This window comes from Folsomia candida, unplaced genomic scaffold, assembly GCF_002217175.1.
Source record: "Folsomia candida strain VU population unplaced genomic scaffold, ASM221717v1 Fcan01_Sc038, whole genome shotgun sequence".
Classification (NCBI taxonomy): domain Eukaryota; kingdom Metazoa; phylum Arthropoda; class Collembola; order Entomobryomorpha; family Isotomidae; genus Folsomia; species Folsomia candida.
Window position 1 is genome coordinate 262,946 of NW_019091230.1, and position 23,202 is coordinate 286,147.

General features: G+C 37.0%; 3 protein-coding genes across 4 annotated transcripts; 1 reads left to right on the forward strand and 2 right to left on the reverse strand.

Annotated features, from left to right (window-relative positions):
• Nucleotides 1–275: 275 nt before the first annotated feature.
• Nucleotides 276–14,050, reverse strand: LOC118433006. The gene is made up of 4 exons (XM_035844515.1): nt 13,428–14,050; nt 2,422–2,512; nt 1,589–1,680; nt 276–1,117 (listed from the first exon to the last, which is right to left on the reverse strand). The coding sequence occupies exons 1-4, from the start codon at nt 13,503–13,505 to the stop codon at nt 896–898; spliced, it is 483 nt and encodes a 160-aa protein (XP_035700408.1). The 5' UTR covers nt 13,506–14,050; the 3' UTR covers nt 276–895.
• LOC118433005 lies at nt 3,623–13,396 on the reverse strand. 2 transcript variants are annotated; one of them, XM_035844514.1, is made up of 11 exons: nt 12,829–13,314; nt 12,593–12,723; nt 10,041–10,103; nt 9,854–9,952; nt 9,621–9,781; nt 9,455–9,545; nt 9,225–9,387; nt 8,980–9,158; nt 4,568–4,727; nt 4,336–4,466; nt 3,623–4,254 (listed from the first exon to the last, which is right to left on the reverse strand). In XM_035844514.1, the coding sequence occupies exons 1-11, from the start codon at nt 12,893–12,895 to the stop codon at nt 3,922–3,924; spliced, it is 1,578 nt and encodes a 525-aa protein (XP_035700407.1). In that variant the 5' UTR covers nt 12,896–13,314; the 3' UTR covers nt 3,623–3,921. The 2 variants fall into 2 exon arrangements, with proteins under 2 accessions (XP_035700407.1, XP_035700406.1); XM_035844513.1 differs by lacking the exons at nt 3,623–4,254; nt 4,336–4,466; nt 4,568–4,727; ... (3 more) ...; nt 9,621–9,781; nt 9,854–9,952 and having other exon boundaries at nt 10,059–12,723; nt 12,829–13,396.
• A 209-nt stretch (nt 14,051–14,259) lies between the features above and the next one.
• Nucleotides 14,260–15,743, forward strand: LOC118432986. Its single transcript, XM_035844476.1, has 4 exons — nt 14,260–14,656; nt 14,887–14,983; nt 15,052–15,152; nt 15,251–15,743. Exons 1-4 carry the CDS (start codon nt 14,594–14,596, stop codon nt 15,470–15,472), a joined length of 483 nt encoding a protein of 160 aa, XP_035700369.1. The 5' UTR covers nt 14,260–14,593; the 3' UTR covers nt 15,473–15,743.
• The last annotated feature ends 7,459 nt before the right edge of the window (nt 15,744–23,202 follow it).

Here is a 23,202-nt window from a genome sequence, read left to right on the forward strand (position 1 = left end):
TAATCAGTAATAATTATTAGGTATGTAACTATTGACCGGGGACAAAGTACAAAAAGTGATTAATTCGACCAAGGGGAAAGACAGGAAGGGCAAACTTTACCTCGTACAAGTGTATCAACATGGGTATGAATATTTATAAAAAAAGTTTGTAATGAAATAAAACACTTGCAAGAAATAGTTTTTTTGCAGGCATAATTCTCTAAGCACTTTTATGTACTTTGATAATGCATCAATTATCTAGCTTAACCTCTAAACCAATCAAAGCTAACCCCGACCAGGCTAAACGATTCTAAGGACTCCAGGTAAACGCACATATTCAACTAAATCTATGTATCTACATGCATGTATTTATCTATGTATGTAGCTTAACTACATATATGAAGCTTATAACTTGCTGACGTTGTAAATACAAGCACCAGTATTACAACGATTACAAAACAAACACATTTACATACACGGACGACCTTATCACGCAATATTTTAAAAATGTGCCACGAAGGCATTATTATATCACGCGTTTCAAAATAATTTGTCTGCAATTTATTCAAGGATTAATTTTATTCTTGTGAATAATGTTTTCTTGGCACAGTAAACAAATATGTTACACAAATACAACAAAATAAATCAGAAAATACATAAATCAGAAAAAATGGTTCTTATACATAGTTTTTCGATTCCAGATACATAAAATTTACTTTAGATTTAGTTACATTTACATCAATATTGTTTTAACCTTGTACATATTTATGTACATAAATATCCTTGTAAATACCGACAGCTTTTTCATTGGTTTTATTGGACATAGAATTGGAAAAATTGTAAATTTTCCCAGAAATGTCAAAACTTTGACATACATATATTTGTGACGAAAATTTACACTCAGTTTGCTAATGGTTCAATTATCCGGTTCTGCCTTCAACTCTGTAACAAATCTGCTCACCACGGAAATAAAATATGTCTGAATAATTATAATTATGACGGTAAGGAAAAAATTTCCGACACCAAGAACCCCTCCATAAACTATCACATTGAACAACTCCATGCCCCCAGCGGCAGCGAGTAGAACAAGGGATACATAGCTGCACCACAACCACGGCAGGATGTAGCGGTGATTACGCTGCAAAGAACATAATTGGTGTATTTAATTTTAACAGAACTCAAAAAGCTACACGTGTACACTAAAAAAATTCGAATCGACAGAGTCAAATATACGAGGGTGGTCTGAAAAGGAGGTTGACCCTATTAACCTCTTGACATAAATATTTGTGCAGTATTTTATTTTCCGTTGACGATGAAATGCACACAAAAATATATACCTACTAATAAATTTCCCTGGCACCAAAATTTCTAAAAATATAGTTTTTATTTGCTATTTAGGGGAAAACTTGATGGTAAACAGTGATTTTTTTTCGGTATTTTTCTTTTGGATTGGTGTATTTATGTGTACTAGTTTGTTTCCAAGTATTACATTTTTCATTACCGCAAAATTACTAAACGGTAACGATGTCGGTGGAATCATATATATGTACTTCGGCTAGTAATGATTTAATATTGGTTTCCTCAGAGTGTATGGGTTTAGACGACTTACAATGGTAGACCCGTATACCAGGAGACACCCCAGGATAAAGCTCACGACGCCCGAGACGATGCCGATAGAAGCGAGGACGATGTACAGATTGTCTAGAAATATTAGACAGTTGACAAAGTTATGTTTTTCAAATTTCCATAACCATTCAAATCTCCTGGCTGTTGTCAAAATTCGCAAAGCACATTTTGAAATATTATGCAGTTTGGGCTGAACATTTTATACACTGTGTCAGAAAATTTTGACCACATGCGGATGAAAGATCTGCAGAGTTATGGAAATTTGAAAACGTTATTTAGTAGTTTTGCCAACTGGCAGATAAGCGGTGAATTTTAATCCATTTATTTAAGTAGGTATGTACGGTAGGGAGCAAAATATTTTTTTTCAAATAAGTTGGCGAATTTTAACAATTTTTCGAAACTCTCTTGTGCATGCAATGCTGAATTTGACGAAATTCACTTTGTTGAAAAATTCATAACTTTGTTAGCAGAATCGTATAGAGAGAAGTGCACTAAAAATATGAAAATGTTCACATTGAGTTGATCTATCGATGAAAAAATATAGACTCCAAACTACTAGGAGTTGAAAAGTGTGCTGATGGGTAAAAAATGCGACCTTTGACCTTTTGAAATTTTTCAAACCCGAACCGGTAGCCCTTTCTAGGCTGCCACCTTGCAAGTTTTCAAGCTATTATCGTGGATACCCAGTGAGATAGAAGAATTTTTCTATCGTACAATTAATTTTGCTACCCACTGTACATACATATGTTTAGAAATGTTGGTTAGATATTACTTGAATCAGGAATTGAATTTTGAAAAATATAAATATCTACGTACAGTATTGTTCAGTAAGCTTAATTTGTTCAGCATTGCTGATGGTGGAACTGATCCAAAAAGAATTCGCGATAACGGTGAAGATGCTTTCAATCTGTAATTATATTATCAAATATACATATTAATAGCAAATTATTAATTGTAGTGTCAAGTTCGAAAAAATAAGTATTTATTATACAAAAAAAATCCTACTGTTCTGTGCTCGAGAACTTTTCGAATAGCATATGTAAATATGTGTTGTAACCCATCGCATATGTACGTGCCACATGAAAAACTTTTTCTTACTTCAGCAAAAATTACACTCTAAAAAATCCGGCAAGGGGACGCCCATATATATTGTAGCGCAAGTAGGAGAAGGGGAGTGTCTATAGCTCCAATGATATCGTGTGCATGAATATACATATGTGAAATAATGTATGTATAACATAATGCGTCACATAATTTATGAACGTCCCATAGCAAGGCAATTACTAGGCAGTGGCTATATGTGACTCTGCCGACATGATGATAATTTGATACCAATTGGTAGTAAACTTGTTACCATGGAGGTAATATGTGCAACCAGGGCTAAAAAATGTTAAGCATTTCCTACCAGTCGGTAACAAATTTTATAATTACCATATAATAGACATGACCAAGTTTTTTAGAGTGCACGTAAACAAATTAAATTCTAAATGTCCAATAAATCTGAGTAAGTATATCATAAATTTAACCACAACATCTCAAGTCAACCACAGATTTCTTCAGATGCAATTCACGCAGGCATTGGTAACATAGCAAAATCCGTAAATTCTGTAAACCGTCAAACCTTTAGAAAACTTTACAAATTTTTCAATGGGAAGTTTGCTTACAAATTTTTAAAAAATCCACTCAAATCAATGGCGTCTTTTTAACAAATTACAAATTTGTAAAAGTTTGTAAAATTATTTTTACGAATTTACGCATTATCACACTCTCGAAAAAATTGTACAAAATTTGTCCAAGGTTGTGTAAAATTTTGTCCAACCTTGGTGAAAAAGGAGGATGACACAACCATCGGTTAACTTTTACTCAACTCTGTTGATTAATCCTTTTATACAACAATTGAGTAAAATTTGTCCAATACGTTGCATAAAATTAACTCAACTCAAAACTAAAAAATGCACAACAAAAACTAAAAATCATGCAATAAATAACTAAAAATTGTTAAAATGAACGACCAGAATTTACTCTTTGGTTTAATTAAATTTATTCCTTTGTTGATCAAAGTTTACACCAAATGTTGATTAAAATATGCCTTTTAAATAATTAAAACGTACTTTTACTAACTAATATTTACCCCATCGCAATTTACATTAATCAGGTAATTAATAATACTTTTAATTATGTTAATAATAACTATAAATTATTTAAGCGCTTCATTAATACTGACATGAAATATTGCCACGAATTCTACAACTGCGGAAAAATTAATCTTTGTAACATAAATAAGTACGTGAGTTATATAAATTAATGCTAAACGAGCTAATTGTCTTGTTCTCCATCTTCCAAATTAATTTGAGATGCTAGAGATAAAACGGACGATGAGGGCGACTTAATTTCCTTGATTCGAAACACGGAGTGGTCGAAGAAGCACCAAACACTAGAACACTCGTCTGGAAATTGTAGCTGCAGGACGTGGAATATCTTGAAACACATATCCACTGCTTTGACCAGAGATTCTGCTAGTATTAGGCGCCTTTCCACCATGATGTAGGATTGTTGAATTTCAAGATTCTTCAAATTTCCTACACATAAAATGAATGGCTGCTTCCTCAATGATTCTGACATCCGGAATTCTTCTAAATCATCATTTGACTGCAAAAATTTACAAGGAGCAAATTACCTCACCGTGAACGATTTTGAAACAACATTATCAGTAGAATAGAGTAAACTTACTTTCACAAATTGAATAAAAAACTCCGAGGATTGACCGGCGGTTATTTTTCGCCTCTTTTTGCTGCCTTTAGTATACGCAGATTTTGATAACAAGTACGGAAGAACAATTAATGAGCCGATATTTATTTGTTCTGTGAATATAAAAAATCGTTCAAATTATTTATAAAACTGAAGAGCAAATTTTAACAAAATTAAATCATTGTATAAATGCAAATAATTTCATAATAATTACCTTCAGACCAGTCACTAATGTTATGGATAATTCCAATTTCCCGGGGAACGTCCAGTATTGCATTTTTTGCAAACTTCCAAATTTGCTTAGAAATTGACGCCCACTTATGAAGCATAGTTTCACCTACGCCCGGGTGTCGTGCCGAGAAATCTTGGTCAATCTATTAAACAATACATGTGTGCGAAATATACATGATGTACATGTGTACGAAAGAAGCACGTATACACATTATTTTAGCTCTTGTTTAAAATATAATTTCTATTGTTGAAACATTGAGTAGGAAGCAGTGAAATATATTAAACTGTGCACGAAGTCTTTTTCAGTCTATTAGTGAGTAAGAAATCTTTGGTAGAATCGGGACGGGGGTGCAAATTCGGGTCTAAACTTTTCGGAAATTCTGGAAGGGAAGGCGGAGGAATACCTTTGTTCTCTTTCCAGTTGGGACCATACCTCGCTATGTTATAAACATACAGATAAGTTCTATTCATTGAGTATATGTCCTGCCGAAGTTGACAAACCACTGTATCCTGTCATACCTCAAAGATACTGTCACCACACTTTACTTTGATTCAGGATGCCTACTCAGCACAGCCCAAGGAAAGACGAATCACATGACACCTCCGCAATGACAAATAGTTCGGCTGAATTGGCGACAAATTTCACCAACCTAAGCAATATCATATCAAATAAATTTGAAGACCTCTCGAAAGAACTGTTAAACAAAGTGGGTTCTATAGTGGATAGGGTAACAATTTTGGAGAAACGGCAGGACAGGATTGAAAAGAAAATCGATGAAGTAGCGGCAGATGTGCACTCTGAAATAGCTCAAGTTCGGGAAGAAATGCAAGAACAGACCCGCCGAATACATAAAGTTCTCAACATCGTCATGATGGGTGTACCGGAAACAAAGGAGGGAATCGCCGCAGCGACAAAGGTAATGGGAATTATTCTGCCCGCGTGGACGGAAGCGTTACCAAATATCCGAATCGGGGATCCAAATCGGAAAAGCCCACACCCGCGTCCACTACGGGTCACCCTACGCAACGCTCAGGAGAAGTCGGAGGCGCTGCGTAATTGCTGGAAATTAAAGGACCACCAAGATCTAAAAACAATTGCCGTGCGTCGTGATCTCACGCGAAAACAACAGGAGGAGTGGAAGGACAACTACTCAAGAGAGAGGACGTCAAAGATGACAACCAGACAGGATTCAAAGAGGAAGAGGAACGATAATGCGACGTCTTCGGAATCACAGACACGAGCGGTGAAACAGCATAAAGCTGGCGATAACTCGATTATGGAGGAGGATTGACTACAGGGCACTATTCAACCTACAATACCTAAGGATAAGACGACAGGACCATTACGGATTGGACATTTAAACGTTAACTCATTAAGATATAAAATTTTTAATTTATCGGATTATTTGCATGTTAATAACATTGATATATTCTGCATGACTGAAACGAAACTCGATCAGAATGTACAAATTATCTCTATTCCAGGTTATGCAATTATAAGATTGGACAGAACAGGAGGGGGAGGTGGATTGGCCGTGCTATATAGGAATCATCATAAATGCAAGATAATGCAATTAGCGGAGATGGACATCGACAATTCAAAAATAGAAATATTGACACTGAAATTCCAAAGTGGTAATGAAAAATCTTTTATGGTTTCATGTCTTTATCGCCCCAAGTTTATATTGACAAATACTGACATAGACAAATTTGAAAGTATTTTTCATGCACACCTTAAGACAGGTTTATATTTTTACATATGTGGTGACTATAATATACACCTTGAGGACACACACAAATCTCACATCAAAAAATTTAATAATGTATTGAACAGACTGGGACTGCTGGAACTGATACAAAACCCCACGAGAGGAAAGGCTAGACTCGACCTTATCATATCGAATGACGATAAGAATATTAATGGCGCCTGTGTGAATCAACCATTTATATCTGATCATGAATCCACAATAATAGACAGGCAAGTAACTCGGTTACCAAAGAAAAAAAGAGTTATTCAGTTTAGGTCGTATCGTAAATTGGATACTAGGAGGCTGGCGGAGAGAGTAGTCGAAATGGACTTGGAGGGGTTACACTTATTAACAATTGATGATGCATGTAAGACTTTTATACACAAACACATACAGCTTTTTGACGAATACGCACCTATTTTGACCAAATCTATTAGGGAATCATCGACACCTCGATACATGTCGGATGATACCAAATTACTTACGTTAAACAGAAATAAGTTGTACGAACAGCATAAAAAGTTTCCCACACATCTGACCAGGACTCGACTAAAGATATTGAATGCACACATAAATAAAATGTTTAAGCTTGACTGTAGGCGTAAAATTGATGCTGACATTAGCAAGAATGGGGTATGGAAAACCAAAAAACAACTATTCATGAAGAATCAAACTAATAATCCGCTGGATATTGATATACTCAATGACTTTTATGCAGGTGTATCGAATGAGGAGTTTGATTGTGTGCACCCCACTAAACCATCTGGACTTGATTATGACGCACAATTTAAATTTACAAAAATAACCACTTATGACTTAATACGTGTATACAACAAACTGAGAACCAGAACTAGGACGGCTTATGACAGCACAGGTCTTGCACCAATTATGCTTAATTATACGATCAGGTGTCCAAACATAAGCAATGCTCTTACCAAACTTGTGAATGGGTCATTAATGCAAGAGGAATTTCCGAATTGTCTGAAAACTGGGTCTATTACACCATTGCCAAAAATTGATTCACCAACTGAACCACCGCATTATCGTCCTGTAGCTGTGCAACCCTTCTTGTCTCTAGTTATTGAAAAAGTGGCCCATTCATAGATTGTTAAGCACTTCGATGACAACAATATGTTATATAGAGGGCAGTTTGGCTTCAGGAACAGGCACTCATGCGAAACAGCAATGGTGGCTGTTACTGAATCCATATATGAACAGCTAAACAAAGGTAATATTTGTATATTAGCAGCATTAGACCTGTCGCGTTCATTTGACGTCATTGTGAGGGAAATACTTTTTGAAAAGCTCAGTTGGTATGGTGTGAATCCTAAATGGTTTAGATCTTATCTTAGTTATAGGGCGCAAGTTGTCAAAGGTCCAGACGGGAAAATCTCCGGAGTGCGTTACACGGTGCGTGGATGCCCCCAGGGTAGTGTTTTAGGCAGTTTTGTATTTTGTGTCTACATTAACGATCTTCCATTAGTGGTGCAACACTGTCTCATGGTGTTATTTGCGGATGACAGTCAGCTTTGCATTAGTGGTCACCCTAGTAAGATAAATGAGATTATTGAAAAATTGACGACTGATTTGACTGCTGTGGTTGACTGGATGGAACGTAACGGCATGAAACTAAATTTGGGAAAGAGTCAATTAATTGTATTTGGTAGTGCCTCAAATCTGAGTAAAGTAGGTCAGATTAGCATTGACATTGGTGGGGTCAAAATAGTAAGCAAAGACCAGATAAAAAGTCTTGGGCTCATTTTGGACTCAAAGATGTCTTGGTATAACCACATAAATTCTTTATCCCGAAAATTCCATTATGTAGCACGGTCAATATATCCTCTTAAACCTCTAATGACGCAGAGGAACCTCATATTGGTTTTTAATGCATGCTTAATTTCACTTTTAAACTATATGATTGCAATATGGGGGTCCTCTTGTGCAAAAAATTTGAAAATAATTGAAAAAGGTGTGCGACATGTCGCAAGAGTCACTTTAGGTCGCAAAAGCTATGAACCAATTTGTAGCATAATGCAGAACGAACTGAAATGGATGTTACCTAAACAAAACTATTATTATAAATCTCTATGTTTTTTATATTCAATACAGAATAACGAAATTCCATTTTTTGAAGGTTTTATTAAAAAATGCATGACTTTTTATAGATATCCAACCAGATCCGCTCTTAATTTGAGAGGTAACTTCTATCCAAGAAACAGAATCGGAGAGAGAAGTATACATTTTCACCCTGTTAGTGCATGGAATGATCTCCCGATAAATATAAGAAATTGTACGGATAAGAAGACTTTCAGAGTAAAACTAAGAAACCACATTTTAACTAAAGGTACGAATACATTTTAATTATACTCGTTGAACATAATTGCATAACCTATATATGACACTAAACTATACTGTACTAAGTCTCTAATTATATTTATACATATCACCTAATTTATTCAGTTATTTGACAAATTTACGACAAATTCATGTAATGTGAAATTACTAATATGTCAGGCATAACGAGCTTTTGTAAAGAAGCAAGCTTGATTAATAAATAATAATAATAATAATAATAATAATAATACATGTAGCAAATAGTTAAATTTTGCATTAAATTGAACTGAACTGATGGAAATTAAAATATCACCATCCCCGGAGTATCAATTAGCCGGGGCCACTGGCTTAGTGTTTCCGACAAGTCAACGGTTTTCAGCAACTCTTCTGACCTCAATCGGAAGGTCTGCGCCATATATTCGGCAACTTGATCAAAGGGAGTAGATGAGTAGCAAAGCCACGACTTTTTTTCCTGTTCATTCTCCCAGGGACCTTTAATTATAAAAAATAGATTTTAGCGTCTTTTTATCACAATTAGTAACAAAAGAAAATACATACTTTCCGACATTAAACTGCTAACAACCTTGGGAATACTTGCCCTCCCACATTGGTGCTTCCTCCTTAAATATTTCAATCGATCTTCAATTAATCCTGACGCAGGGGTTCGTTTATGAAGATCTGATTTATAATTAATTATCCGGGACTCGCGGTAAAAAAGATTCTGTAAAAAAACAAATCAAAATAATTAAAAACGGCTAGGAAATTAGTTAGTTTTTATATTTAAGTACCACAATGTCTCTCTGTTGCTCAAGCCTTAAGTTTTGAAAAAGTTGTGCTGCTACACATTCTGCCAAGTTTTGCTTTACATTTTTGGGCGGACTATACAAATGTTCAAAAAAACTTAATCACAATGTAGATTATTAATTCATTAATTATTTTATAAATTTAGCTTACAAATAAGTATATTGCTTCACAAGATAATTAACAATTCGTCGTTTAATCAGACTTTTTACTTCAAATGTGATGGCGTTGGATTCCAAACATTCTTGCAAGATTTTCTCTCCCTTTTTTGTCCCCTTTTCCTGGTCAGAACTTAAGATGATTTGCTTAATATCCTAATTTACAGAAACTTATAATTAAATACCTATTATCACAATTAAAATTGTATTACAATCCTATCTACTTACGAATAGGGGATCGAAAGATAAAAACGAAATTTCAACTTCCGGTCCACTCTCGTTAGGAAGACGGTGTCGACTTCCGGAATCAATATCGCTGGAATTGCCCTGTAAAAAAACATATGTACATTTAAGACGATTTTACAGAATTGCATAATTCGCAAGAGTTTAACATAAAATTAGTAATAGTTTTTACCAAAATAACGTCCGGCATATCTCCTAGTGCTCGCTGGTCAGTTTCAAAAGTCTGCTTATCTAACTAAATATATGCGTAAAAAATCTACTTATTTTAAGATTAAACACTATTTTAGCCTACATATGTACATAGAGTCAAAACTTTGTTCAGATTAACTCAATGGGACAACAAATGAACCCATGACCTTGCGGGTCTTCAATATTATTCACAATTACTAATGGATACTCCAAATCTATGGCGTCCAAGTCCACTAATAACGCATTATCAAAGTCAATTATTTTAAACACGTACGAATAACTAAAATGTTCCTCACATTTTACCGGCCTGACAACTAAATGAACTTTGCTATTGTGAACTAGACACATGATAATTTGACAAAATTGTGAACTAAGTGATGGGACCTTCAAAATTAAATAATTATTGGGTTTGATTTTGGTACCCTTGGCGGTCACCGAGTCAACACAAAGCACCTCGTCCAACTCATTTTTGGAAAGTTTGGAAAAGTCAAAAGATATTTTCATATCCTTAAATGCAATTAGTGAGCCAGATTTGTAAGTTATATCCCCCTCTATTTCGCATCCAACTAAAAATGCCAAGTTAAGTGACATTTTCTTTGAAACTGTTTTTGCAATGTTGCTAAAATTATAACAATTTTTTCCAATTGTTTTAGCAGGACGATGTTTTCCCTCAAATCGCATACACCAGTATTGTTTCAACGGGCCTAACTGCTCTATGGCGTGAGCATAATGTAGTAAATGATGAAACTTTGGCGTTAAATTATTATTTGTCAAACTAATGAAGGCCTGATGATGCTCAGCTATTAAATAACTTAACAAATGCACACCTGACCTACTAATTTGTGGTGCCAATAAAATTCGTAATATTCGACGAAGTTTTAAAACTAAATCCCAGTGCTTATTCGACATGCTGAACTTATCTCCAAATATTGCAGGAAAAATTAGGAAAAAATGGCTTGTCTCTGATGCAGAAAAACAAGATTTTCTCTCCCCATTAATAAAAGCAATATCTATTTCTGGAAACTTTGATATTGCATGACCATTCTTGTTGAAAGAAGACGATAGCCTGTGGTTAATCTCACTAACTGATAAAATACGATTTTGAGTAACATGTTTCAGAAACAACTTCAATTCAGTGACACAAATTCCTTCCAAAATATCATGCATAATATCAGGGGCAAAATTATTTGTAACATTAAATCCTTTACTATCATTTAAAATTGACCTTTCTCTAATTCCCGTCAAACTAACGTTTCCAACTTCTAAATCACTTTCATAATTTTCTAAATTTCGCCTTCTATTTACCGACTCCTCAATAGCTGTGAAAGTTTGTTCCCTATCTAGTTTACAAAAACGACATCTGAAATTCGCATTAAAACTTTCAGCAAAGCCAAAAATTGTATGCATCCCTAAATTATCGCCACAGAACTGGAGAACTTGAATATGACTAAAAGGAGTGTTTTCTAAAAAGCTTAGTCTTTGAGAATTTTCATGCAGCGAGTTTAATTCATAAACCAATGGTTGTAAAATTAAATTCATTCCGTATTCTTTTACAAATTTGGATTTAACAACTATAAGTGGAAAAATATTTTCAAGTTTGCGATTTGAATGGTTAGGAAAATTGGCTATAATAAAATAAACCATCGCGAGTTTGTGTATTTTAGCTTTCGATCCCAACGGGTTACAAATTTCAACATCATCGTAATAAATCTGCAAGCAAAGAGGATTGTTTTTGAAATTATTGTAATGTGAACCTGACTTAAAGTTCTCAAAATATTCTGCACTTGAATTTACTTGTATACTATCTGCCACTTTGTAATATTTCGATAGAATTGTCGGTAGAGTTTCAGATAATTGAAAATGGTAAGCGTTGTCAATTTTTTCTTGCATCATTCCTTTAATTTTGTCGAATTTAAAGTGAGACCCTAATTTTATTTCCTTTGCTTCGACTAATAAAGATCGTTCTTTTAAAAGTTTTTCCAGTTTATATTGGGATGAACTATTTTTTGGAAATGGATTTTTTAAACTATTAAGGTGGGTTAAAAGTTGATCCTGACTTGTATTATTGACAGAAAAGTTTGTGGCAACTGCAATTATACTATTTACTAATGAATTAGCAGCCATTAAAATTTCATTTGATTTTGATAATGAAATTCCACCTGACATTTGTAATGATTTTATAAAAGCCAACTTGTAATCCTCATGGATTTCACGAATGACCTCAGGTGAAAATAATTCTTGCTCAATATTTCTTCCCATTCCATTCTCTTCATTAGGGGAAATCTGGGGAAACTTAATTGAAATTTTTTGAAATACTGGACAAACTTTTCTGTTGACATGTTTTTGAAGATTTTCCGAGTCTGTGAAAATCATTGTACACAAAGGACAATTTAATCTAGCTTTTCCTTTCGTTATTTCGTGAAATTCTCTAATGTGATTCCAATATACTTGAAAGGAATTAAAAGTACTTCCGCAAATACTACAGGCAAAGTCTAGTGAGATAACCTGACCTAATTCTAACCTTGACCTGCTTACCTCTCTACCAGCTGAAATTAATTTAAATCGGTGACCAACGGACGGAATTATTTCTGCCAACAAACGTTCTTCCACTGACCCAGCGGCACTATCCAACAACTTGAAGAAGATTGTGTCGTCGACATCGTTCTCTATAAAAAATAATTGCAAAAAAAATATTAAAGGTAGTAATATTTAACTTAGGTAAATAAAATCAATCAATCAAAGTTATCAACAATTAACCAAAGCTACTTTACCTTGGAACTTGTCCTTATATTGGATTAATCCGGTATTTTTTAAAGCTTTTTCCAAATTTTCGGTCATTTTGGTGGAAAATTACAGGAAAAGAGAAAGGATTTAATTTCCTGACAATCCTTTCGTCAACCGTCAGTATATAAGTGGCGCCATCCACGCTGCTTTTGAGACGCGACGTCGCGAGAGTAAACTTTACACAACTATTGTGTAAAAAGTAAACTGAAAGTTGGCTGAATTTTACACTACCTTCAAAAAGCCAATTCTTTTACAAGTGTTGAGTAAAAATTATTCAACTTTTGGGAACTAATTGCCCAATAATGATGAAAATTAGATTTAGTCAACAAAAATATCAAGTTTTGCGCAAGGTTGACCAAAGCAAACATTACACAACGTTGTTGTGTAAATTTCAAGTCTGTGGAGTAAAAATTTTGTCCAACGTTGTAGAAAATTTTATCAACTTTTTTTTAATCAACTAGTTGTGCACAATTTTTTCGAGAGTGCATTAGACAAAAAATGTCCTCGCAAAAATTTCTTCGCAATGTCCTAATAATTATTGTTTTCACAATATTAAGAAGATTCTCTATTAAATATGTATACTTACAATACAGAGAGTCCCGATGATTGCGGTTCCCTGTTCTAAAGTGCAACAACAAGTTTTCCCCATTTTGTTGAATTGCATAAGCACTTTTGGGACTCGTGTCCATCAAATTATCAAATTTTGTTAGAAGAAGATAAAAATCCGGAGGTAAAAATATCTGGCAGCTTGTATCAATTCAGAGGTGTTAAGGATGAGCTTATATTTCTTTATTGTCACTTGGTTACCTGCAAACTAAATAGTAAGAAGTTAGCCATTCCGAAACGATTTTCTACACGATGCTTCAGAGTTGGAGGATACGTCATGAAAAATATGTGCAAGTTATTAAGTGTCATTTTGTATGAACTTTAGGCAACTTTGTATCGTTACAAATGATGCACTAATTCGGAGATCGGTAAAAAATTGTTTCGCTAACACGTGTCCCCCGCTTACACGTGTTTGCATTGTTACACACACTAGTGCGTAGTAATCATGACTTTGTGATGGACTAAAGCTCAAGGCTTACGGTAGAAATGACTGGTTTGAAATAGCAAAAAATAGAGCTTTTTGTATCTACTTGAAGTATTAGGACGACCCTATTATATGTACATGCTTAACAAGGATTGCAAGGCTGTATCTTTCCACAACTATTTTTTATCAATTTTCTCACACACACAATGCAGCAGGCATGGAATCAAAACAGCCAAAGGTATTTATGTATCTCGGACAAAGTAAGTACAATGTCAGAAGTTGCAAGCGACGATTAAAGAACTATGTCGGAAAAAAACTTGGATATTATTAATTTAATATTGCTCAAATAACTAAACAAGATATCAAGCGCTTAATTCTCCTACACCATCTGTAGTTTATAATGACAATACTGCTTTAAGCTTAAAGTCACATATTCATCTAAATTAGAAACGAGTAAAAAATCGCTACCAAAATTTTATTACATGCTTAATTGTTTATACCCTATGCAACGTCATCTTTTAAGAACTAGACTAGAGAACACTGTGCCTCACAATGGATCAAATTATGATTCAGTTCTTTTTTCTATTTCTTTTTTCCGAGAACAACTCGTCACTAACAAAATGCTCCAGTGTTGAGGTGGAACTGGAGTGATACAATGTCAGTTTTAATAGACTTGTTGCCTTCCGGTACATGAATTTCCGTGTACTTATCATTCACTAAAAATGTCTGGGTATTGTTGCTGCAACGTGAAGCAAGCCACCCTCAGAATTGGAGTGTCAACTGTAGTAAGTGTCCAAATATATTATTACATACTTACACAAAAATTGAATTCCTTAAATAAAAATATTGTTGATATTTTATGAAATTTTAAACGTCCATAGATATGTATGCATATACATATAGTAATTATTATTAATGTGGCAATGTTTAAATATGTCTCCAAATAATACAAACATTTTTGACCAGACCCAAATATATATATATATATTAACCCTTGAATTAATAACAATTTCAGATCTATGGCATCATCTCCATTATCGTGACTTCCATATGGGTAAATGACATGATCAGCCGTCCAGATAAAATTAAGAGGATTAATTTCCTTGGAAATCGTACGTTATATTCTAAATTTAACCTGAATTTATAACTGCATTCAAAGAATTCGAAACAATTACTTCAGTAATTCCGACCAGTAGTTACATTACGATCGGCTGCATCCTAATCTTCATGTCGGTCGTGTACTTGATCCTGGCGTGCGTCATGGTGTACGGACATCTCAGCGTAAGTTATCTCTCCAAAATATGTTTGTTTCTTAATTTTTTCAAAAATACATATATTCATTTTTTTAGAAAAATATGTATATACTTAATATTTTGTAGCGCAATCACCGCTTAATTATGCCCTGGTTGATCTGGAGCTACGTGACCATTTTCTTAGTCGCTGTCGCGGCTTTAATACTGTTGGTTATTAATGGGCGATGGAATAATTCTGGTGAAATTATCTTTGTCGCCCAACTTGAGCTTTTTCTCACAATGTGTGTCATCGTTGTACGAAAATTCGTCTCCGATTTGAAAGAAGAGACGGGTCAGGAAATTATATAATAGTAAGCAGTATTTATTAGTAAGAACAGCAAATGGCGAAAATTACTTTAATTTTGTATCTCATTAAAAATGAGAAAGGAATTAAGTAAAGACTTAACCATCTTTAATTACTATGGATGTATCACTATTTTATGTATTGTTAGCCATCGATATTTTTATTTTTAAATATAATAGAATTAGGTAGTTAAATAAATTGTACATAGCTAAGGGATTGATGAAGTTAAATTGTTTGTATCGTGAAGAGATTCAAATAAATGATTTTGTAAGTAAATACTCATCTTCACTTCACGCATAACAGAGCTTATCTACATATGTACTTACGTAAGTATGCATGCAATATGCACGATGCAATACTTACATATTACACATACATATTTATGTACATATGCTGATATACCAACTCTATTTAGGTTCCTGGGACACATCAAGAACATTTCTTTGCTAACAAGTTGTTACATTACATAATGCTTAGTATAAGAACGTGGATTTGTTTTTGCATATGGAATCATAAAATTCATACCGTTAAATATGTATGTAAAGACGTCATTAGACGTTCATAAATAGATGTCTGTTTTGTTCAGAACCTATTACTCATTACACAAATTTGTATGTTTGAAAATTTGAAAATTTATGTATGTACAAGTTACAGCGTTATTATACATGCAGACATAAGTAATAAATATATTCATTACTGATGTATGTACCTACTCACGAACGTCGTAATAAAGTATTTAGAAATACTTACAATTATTCCGGACTGGACTGCATTCAAATGTTTATTAATAACTTTTCTACTACCGTCTCACAAGATTTTTTGCGCTCGCCACATGCCATATTTGACATTGCCCTTCGTCCGAGACATGTTTCTTGCATACGGTCTTTTTTATGCAATTCATATCATTTTGGCGATAGCAAGGATTAAAAAAAATATTCATGGAAAAGACGTACGTGCAACCCGTCACCCGCACGATGACGAAGTATTAATAAAATGTGCATGCATTAGTATTAGTGGCTTTCAAAATTCGTTATAAATAATAAGCTTTTGTGTTGCATTTTTTATCCTGTTCTTTGCCATGTACCCCGTAAACGGTACAGATTTTGGTTCAAATCTGGGCCCATGACTAACAAAGATGCGATAACTACGCAGTATTTGGCTGACAACAATGCAAATCCGTGGAATCGGGTGACACGTGTAAAGACACAAATTTACATCCATGTTTCGTATAAATATGGCCGGATTTTCTTAACTTGCATCAGTATCCGTTAATTATTCATGCGAATCGAAACAATCAGCTAAGCAAAATATTTCCTTGCAAAAAATGAGTTGCAAACTTATCCTCGTTTTTACCATTGTCTTCGCCCCCTTCAATACTTTGGCAAGAAGTACCCCCGCTGAAGATGTTTCTCGCCTGCCAACGGAATTTTATACTCGATTTATTCTCGCCAGTACCCTCAAACTCGGACAATCTTGTTCCTGGTGTTATGTATGCATTTAGAGGAGAGATGAGAGAGGAGAGATGTGTAGTTTAGGAAGGCTTTATTAATAATAATTGTGGTTGCATTATTACATTGCATTTTGCATATTATGTATGTACCTAACACTACCCTCTTGCAGGAGACTTTTTCTCCTGAAAAAGAGTAGTGACGCTAACTTAAAAACGAGTGATTACGACGAATTTACTAAACTGAACAAAGCATACGAGTGACGAGTACGATCACTCGGGACAAAGGAGAGGCGGAATAACGTCCGCCATTATTCTACACAACTACACAACGAGGCAAAGGCGAGGAAAAATTCACTAAATTTTTAAATTTTGAAGAATTAACTAACAAAATTGTGTTCTAAAATACAATCAAATTGATAAAATAAAGTGCTACATATCTGCCTCATCAAAAATTATGTCAGGAAGCGGATTCACAGCAAAGGTAAGTACTAAATACATATATATTTTTTTTTGGAAATTTTTGGACATTTTGGGAATTATGTTAGAAATAAATTGTGAAAATCATGAAATTGGTTAAAAATAAATGTATATCTAGTATCGACAAGCAGTAAAATGACTATAAAACTAATTTTTATGTTGATAAATTGCAGATTCCGGGTTTGATAACATCTTAGGGTACCCCTTGGGGGGAGAGCCCTTAAGGCTGGGGGGAAGGGGGGATTTAAGGGCCCTCCTCAGAGGTCAAAGGTCACCGGGGGTGTGGCTGTGGGTGGGGTGGGTGGTCTCGGGAACTTGGAAAAATTACTGGAAACTTGGAAATTGCTGGGTGACGTCATCCACCGACTGCCTCACTCCCGGTAAGCAGAACTACAAATATTGAAGCAAAATTATTACTCAAATGAATAAATCGTGATACAGAAATATTGTTTGATATTAATAATAAGAAATCGATGGTTTTTTGTGAATTAATAATAATGAATGAACTTAGTTATAATTTCCGAAGGCATCGAACTGGTGGACCGTAGTTTGGGGCGGAGCACTGGGCAAGGTTGACATCTCGTGGGCATCGTGACGTGTCGGCAGTGGCTCGGTAGGTGGAGTAGCGTAGATAAGTCGGGGATTCGAATTGGTGCGATTAGCTAATTTAGAAAGATGGCGTAAAATGGTTAGGCCAATCAGGATTAAAATGAGGAGGAAAAGGACAGTAAGGACATCCGACGTGACTTCGATGGTTTCAAGGACAGGGTAGGCGTGGACTCCAGGAATTAGGGGGACTGGAACACAGAACAATTTATAAGTGATCCAAATTACAATAATTACAATCAAAAATAAAATAATTGAAGAACTGTATGACACGTAGGCGGCTGCATGAATTTCCAAGGGCACGTGATGGGTGGCAGGAAGTGGTGGCTCGGAATAGTTTGTGTGAGGAATTGATTCATGCCATTCTTGGTTGATAATCTCGTCCAGGGCAGCAAAGTGAGTAGCATTGGTGATGATTGGGGTGCGTAATTTGGTGAAGGGGGCGGGAACAAGATGATGGTAAGACGGATCCCACTGGGTTCTAAGGCAAGGGAAGTCGGGCGTCACCAGAATAGAGTCCACGTAGAGTCGGCTGGAGCAAGAAAGGTGCACTTCCAAAAGGCCAATTGTCGGGGCTGTAATAGTCTTGTGGGCACTTCGTGAAGTTGGATATAATTTGATGGTGGAATTTGGGGCAATGATTCCGAAGCTGGCTGGTCCCAACTGCAGAATTAGTGGGTGGTACAGCTTAGTGCATGAGAGGTGGCAATTTTGGTTGATTTCTGAGATGGGGGCACTTTTTAGGAGGGCTCGAATGCAATTATGTTCAGTAATAACAGGAGGATCGAAACGTGGCAGCAAGCAGAGAGCATTTGTTGTCGGGTCACAGATGAGTGATATGGTCGGCGTGATGGGGATAATACGATGTTTGGACAGGGCAACGTAATTCACATCGATTTTCACTTGACAGACGTCATCGTTGAATAAAAAAAGACAGGGATTGGATTCGTTTCATTTCGTACGTCGTATTCAGGCTCACTAGGGGGATGCGAACAGTCGCAACCACTTTGTTCGGACTAAACAAACAAGTCGCTAAGGGATAGCGAAAAACGTCCTCCAAGTCGCTGGAGGGGATGCTGAGCTCTCTGTTATGTTGAAGTATCTTCCGTTGCAGGACTCGTAGGTCGCGTCGCAGCATCTTCGGGCTAACAATAAAGGGTGGGAGTAGTGACTGCCTGCAGTCGCTAAGGGTCTGGATCCAGTTTTGGTTCAGTACTGTCTGAAATTAGGCGACGGCCAGGGCAAAAAGGGAATGGTGGTCATCCTGGGCTTTTGATTCTAGTCTCTCTTCTTCATTGGCGATATCGCGTAACTCATTGTGAACTACTCGGTCGGTTTCGCTAAGGGCTTTCTCGAGGGCCTGAAAATCTTTGTTAAAAATTTTAGTGGACTCAACTGTGAAGGAATGCTCTGCTGTAAGGGCCGATTGAAGTTGTAGGGTGAAATTATCAAGGTGGTGCTCGTTAAGCTGCATGCGGTCGACAGTTTTTTGTTGGGCCACGCCACAGCACCAATTATAAAAGTCGCCAATGATTTCTATGGAACGGCGGTGACGCGTTGAACTGGGGGACGGGATAATTGGAGGAGTCGAAGTGCAAGAGAGTGGGTGGCATTCAAAATTTGGCCGATGTCTGTGTCGTTAAGCGGTGTCAAGAGGCGGGTCCATTGGTCGAGGTCAGGGAGATCCATTTCGTAAATCAGAGGAACGGTAGATTCATAGGGAATAATTTTGACATTCGTTGTCAAAATTCCAGTTGAAAGTCGCGTAATTGTTGTTGAAAGTTGGTCTTTCGCACCAGTCAGGCGAGCACCAGAAACAAGTGTAACACAAAGTAAGCACAAAGGATTCATGATCCCTCTTGAAATGTAACTTTCTTTCGTGAACGAAGATTGTATTGGTGTGCAGGTGTTGGTTGTTTGTTATGTGGGAAAACTGGTGAAAGAACCGGTGGCGTAGATTGCGACAGCGTAGATTCGTATGTATGTGCTTGTGGAGAGAGTTGAGGGAAATCAGAGTCGAAGAGAAAATTATTTGTGTGCAACTGAGCTTGTTGCGAGGTCAGTGTGTCACTGGGGGTTGGAGTCGGAGAGCCAGGTGAGGATCGGGAGGAATGTGGTGGGTCTAGAGAAGATAAAACTTCCTCGTCAGCATAGTCAGCATTATCTTGGTGGTCTGCACTCTGAGGAGGGTCTGTACTTGCATCGTGGGAAATGTCCAGAGCAGAAGGGGAGAATGTGCTGACGGTGGTCTCATCAGTCGTCCTAGAGTTGTATAGTTTCAGTTTCTCAACATGGGCGGTCTCCGTGATAACACGACCATTAGACATCGTAGCGGAAATTATGTAATTAACGTCAGAAAGTTTTCGCTTAATCATGTACGGGCCGAACCAATACTGCATTAATTTAGCAGCTTTTGGATGTACTTACGGCAGAGAACTTGACTGCCTATAGGAAATTCAATATGCTTGCGTTTTTTGTCATAATAAAATTTTGCAACCTCTTGAGAGTGTTGGATTCGGTCCCACGCAAGTGTCCGAGCAGATCTTATGTGAGAAAGGAATTTCTCCAAACTAATGTATTCCTCAGCAATAAATGCGGATTCCGTGGGAAGGACCACCTCACGGCCGTAGAGTAATTCGAACGGGCTAAAACCAGTCGTGGTGTGCTTGGAGGAATTAATGGCAAATGTAATATGAGGCAGCCATGTGTCCCAATCAGAGTGTGATTTGAGAGAATCGGTTAGATAAATTTGAATACAGTCATTTAGAACTGCATGGCTTCGGTCTACTTGACCTTGACTTTGCGGATGGTAGGCGGTGGAGAGCAAGTGCTTAATGCCCAAGGCGGAAGAAAGTTGCGATAATAAATCAGAGGTAAAAATTGTACCTTTATCAGATTGGAGGATAGCAGGCACACCGTGGCGGCATATTAGTTTCACCAAAAAGTTGATAATGTCCTCAGTTTGAGCAGATTTGACAGCTTCAGTTTCGAGCCATTTGGTCAGGTAACATGATGCGGTAATGATGTATTTTTTGTTGGATTTACTGGCAGGAAATGGGCCAGCCACGTCTATTTGAACACGTTGAAAAGCATTTTTTGGCACTTTTATGCATTGGAAAAGTCCATTGGGTTTAGATCTGGGTGATTTCCGAAACTGGCATTTGGAACAGGTGGCTACATATCGCATTATTTGACGACGCATACCAGGAAACCAATATCGCTGCTTGATTCTGTCGTACGTTTTTGTAAACCCCATGTGTCCGGAAAATGGGCTGTCGTGACACTCATCTAGGACGGAAGGAATGAGTTTTGACGGAATAACCAGGGTTAGACGGTTATATTGGTTATCACGTTTAAATAGTACGTCATCTTTTAGTGTGAAATGCTCATTGATTTTTATATCTTGTCCTAATTTCAGTTTGTTGATAATTATGGCTAGTTCAGGGTCGTCACCTTGACTGGACATCAAATTAAGAGAGCCAATTGTCAGAATAGGGAGGTCATCAAGCTCATCACGATTTGGTTGAAAATCTTCAGTCGGATAGCGACTAAGGAAATCGGCACATTCATGTTTCTTGCCACTCACATGGCGAATTTCAACTATTGTATAATCCATTAGACAAACAAATCCCGTGGCAGTCTGTGGCGATGGAAAGGGGGACACCTTAAATGAGGGGTCGCAGGCGTTTCAGGGCCCAACAGATGGCTGTGAGTTCCAACATGACTGAGGGATAGCGTTTCTCAGCCACGGAAAGAGTTCGTGAGATAAATGCTACCGGATGTTTCTCGCCCTCATAGAATTGGAAAAGTCCGGCTCCTAGTCCATAAGAAGAGGCGTCGGTTTCTAGCAGGGTAGGAAGGGCAGGGTCAAATACTCTTAGTACTGGTCGTGACAACAGTCGTGCAATGACCGTGTCGAAGGCAGCTTGGTGCTCTTCAGTCCACGTAATGTTCCCTCGGATGGTTGATAAACATTGTAACGGGTGGACAATGCGGGAAAAATTTGGTATATATTTGCGAAAATAACTGAAGAATGCTACTAGTTTCTTCACTTTGTGTCCGGTGGTGGGGGGTTTTAGCTGGGACACACCACGTAATTTCTTCTCATCGGGTTTTGTCCCCATGGCGGAGAGAGAAAAACCGAGTAAATTTATTTCGTCTTGGAGAAAGTCACATTTATATGGCTTAAGAGTGAGCCCTTCGGCGGCAATTCGTTCAAAAATTAATCGTAATTTTTCCAATGCTTCTTCTTCGGTTTCTCCAGCGGAAACTATGTCGTCAAAAAAATTCTGGCAAACTTCACCCTTAAGGCCGGAAAGTACTTCATCGAGGAGCTCGGCGAATCGGGCGGGGCCATTTGAGACCCCAAATGGAAGAACGGAAGGGGCAAAGGTACCCTCACGGGTCACAAAAGTTGCTTTCTCCTGGGCGTCAGGAGTCATAGGTACCTGGTAGCAGCCTGAGGTAAAGTCGAGACTGGTGAAATATTTCTTGCCACGCAGGGACTGAAAAATATCATCAATGCGAGTTTGTGGCCACTGGACCTTTTTGGTAATGCGGTTAAGGGACCTGTAGTCTACCGTAAATCTTTGAGAGGTCAGGTTGCCGTCGTCATCCTTTTTCGGGACGAAAAAGCAAGGAGAGGACCATGACCCACGGATAGGACGTACAATTCCTTGGGCTAAAAGTTTGTCGACGTGACTTTTGATGTCTCTGTGAATCTTTTCTGGGTGGTTAAATTGTTGCATTCTAATGGGAGGAAGATCTCCGGTGTCAATATCGAATTCTACACGGTCAGTTCGCCCTAATTTGGTTGGGTCCCATGAAAAAATATGCTTAAATTCCGTGATCAGAGAAAGCAACTTGGCTCTCGTAGGAGGCGAAATGTTGGGATTGATTTTGAGTTTGGTCAGATCCATAAGAAAAGGTGGCGGTGAAAGTTCAGCTGCAGCTGCCGGTGGGGGAGAAAGTGCGGCTGGTGGTGGAGAAAGTAGGGCTGATGGTAATGGCGGTGGTGGTGGAGGTAAGGGCCCCGAGGCTGCTGGTGAAATTGTTAGGGATGGCAGAAGTGGTTGGGGTTTGGGGGGTTGTTCTGGTTGTGTCGCGGGAGTCCGCTGAGACGCATCAAGTAATTTCATGTCCATATTTCTGTTTAGTGATTGCATAATTTCTTTGTTATCGCAGGAATGGAATAATCGTTGC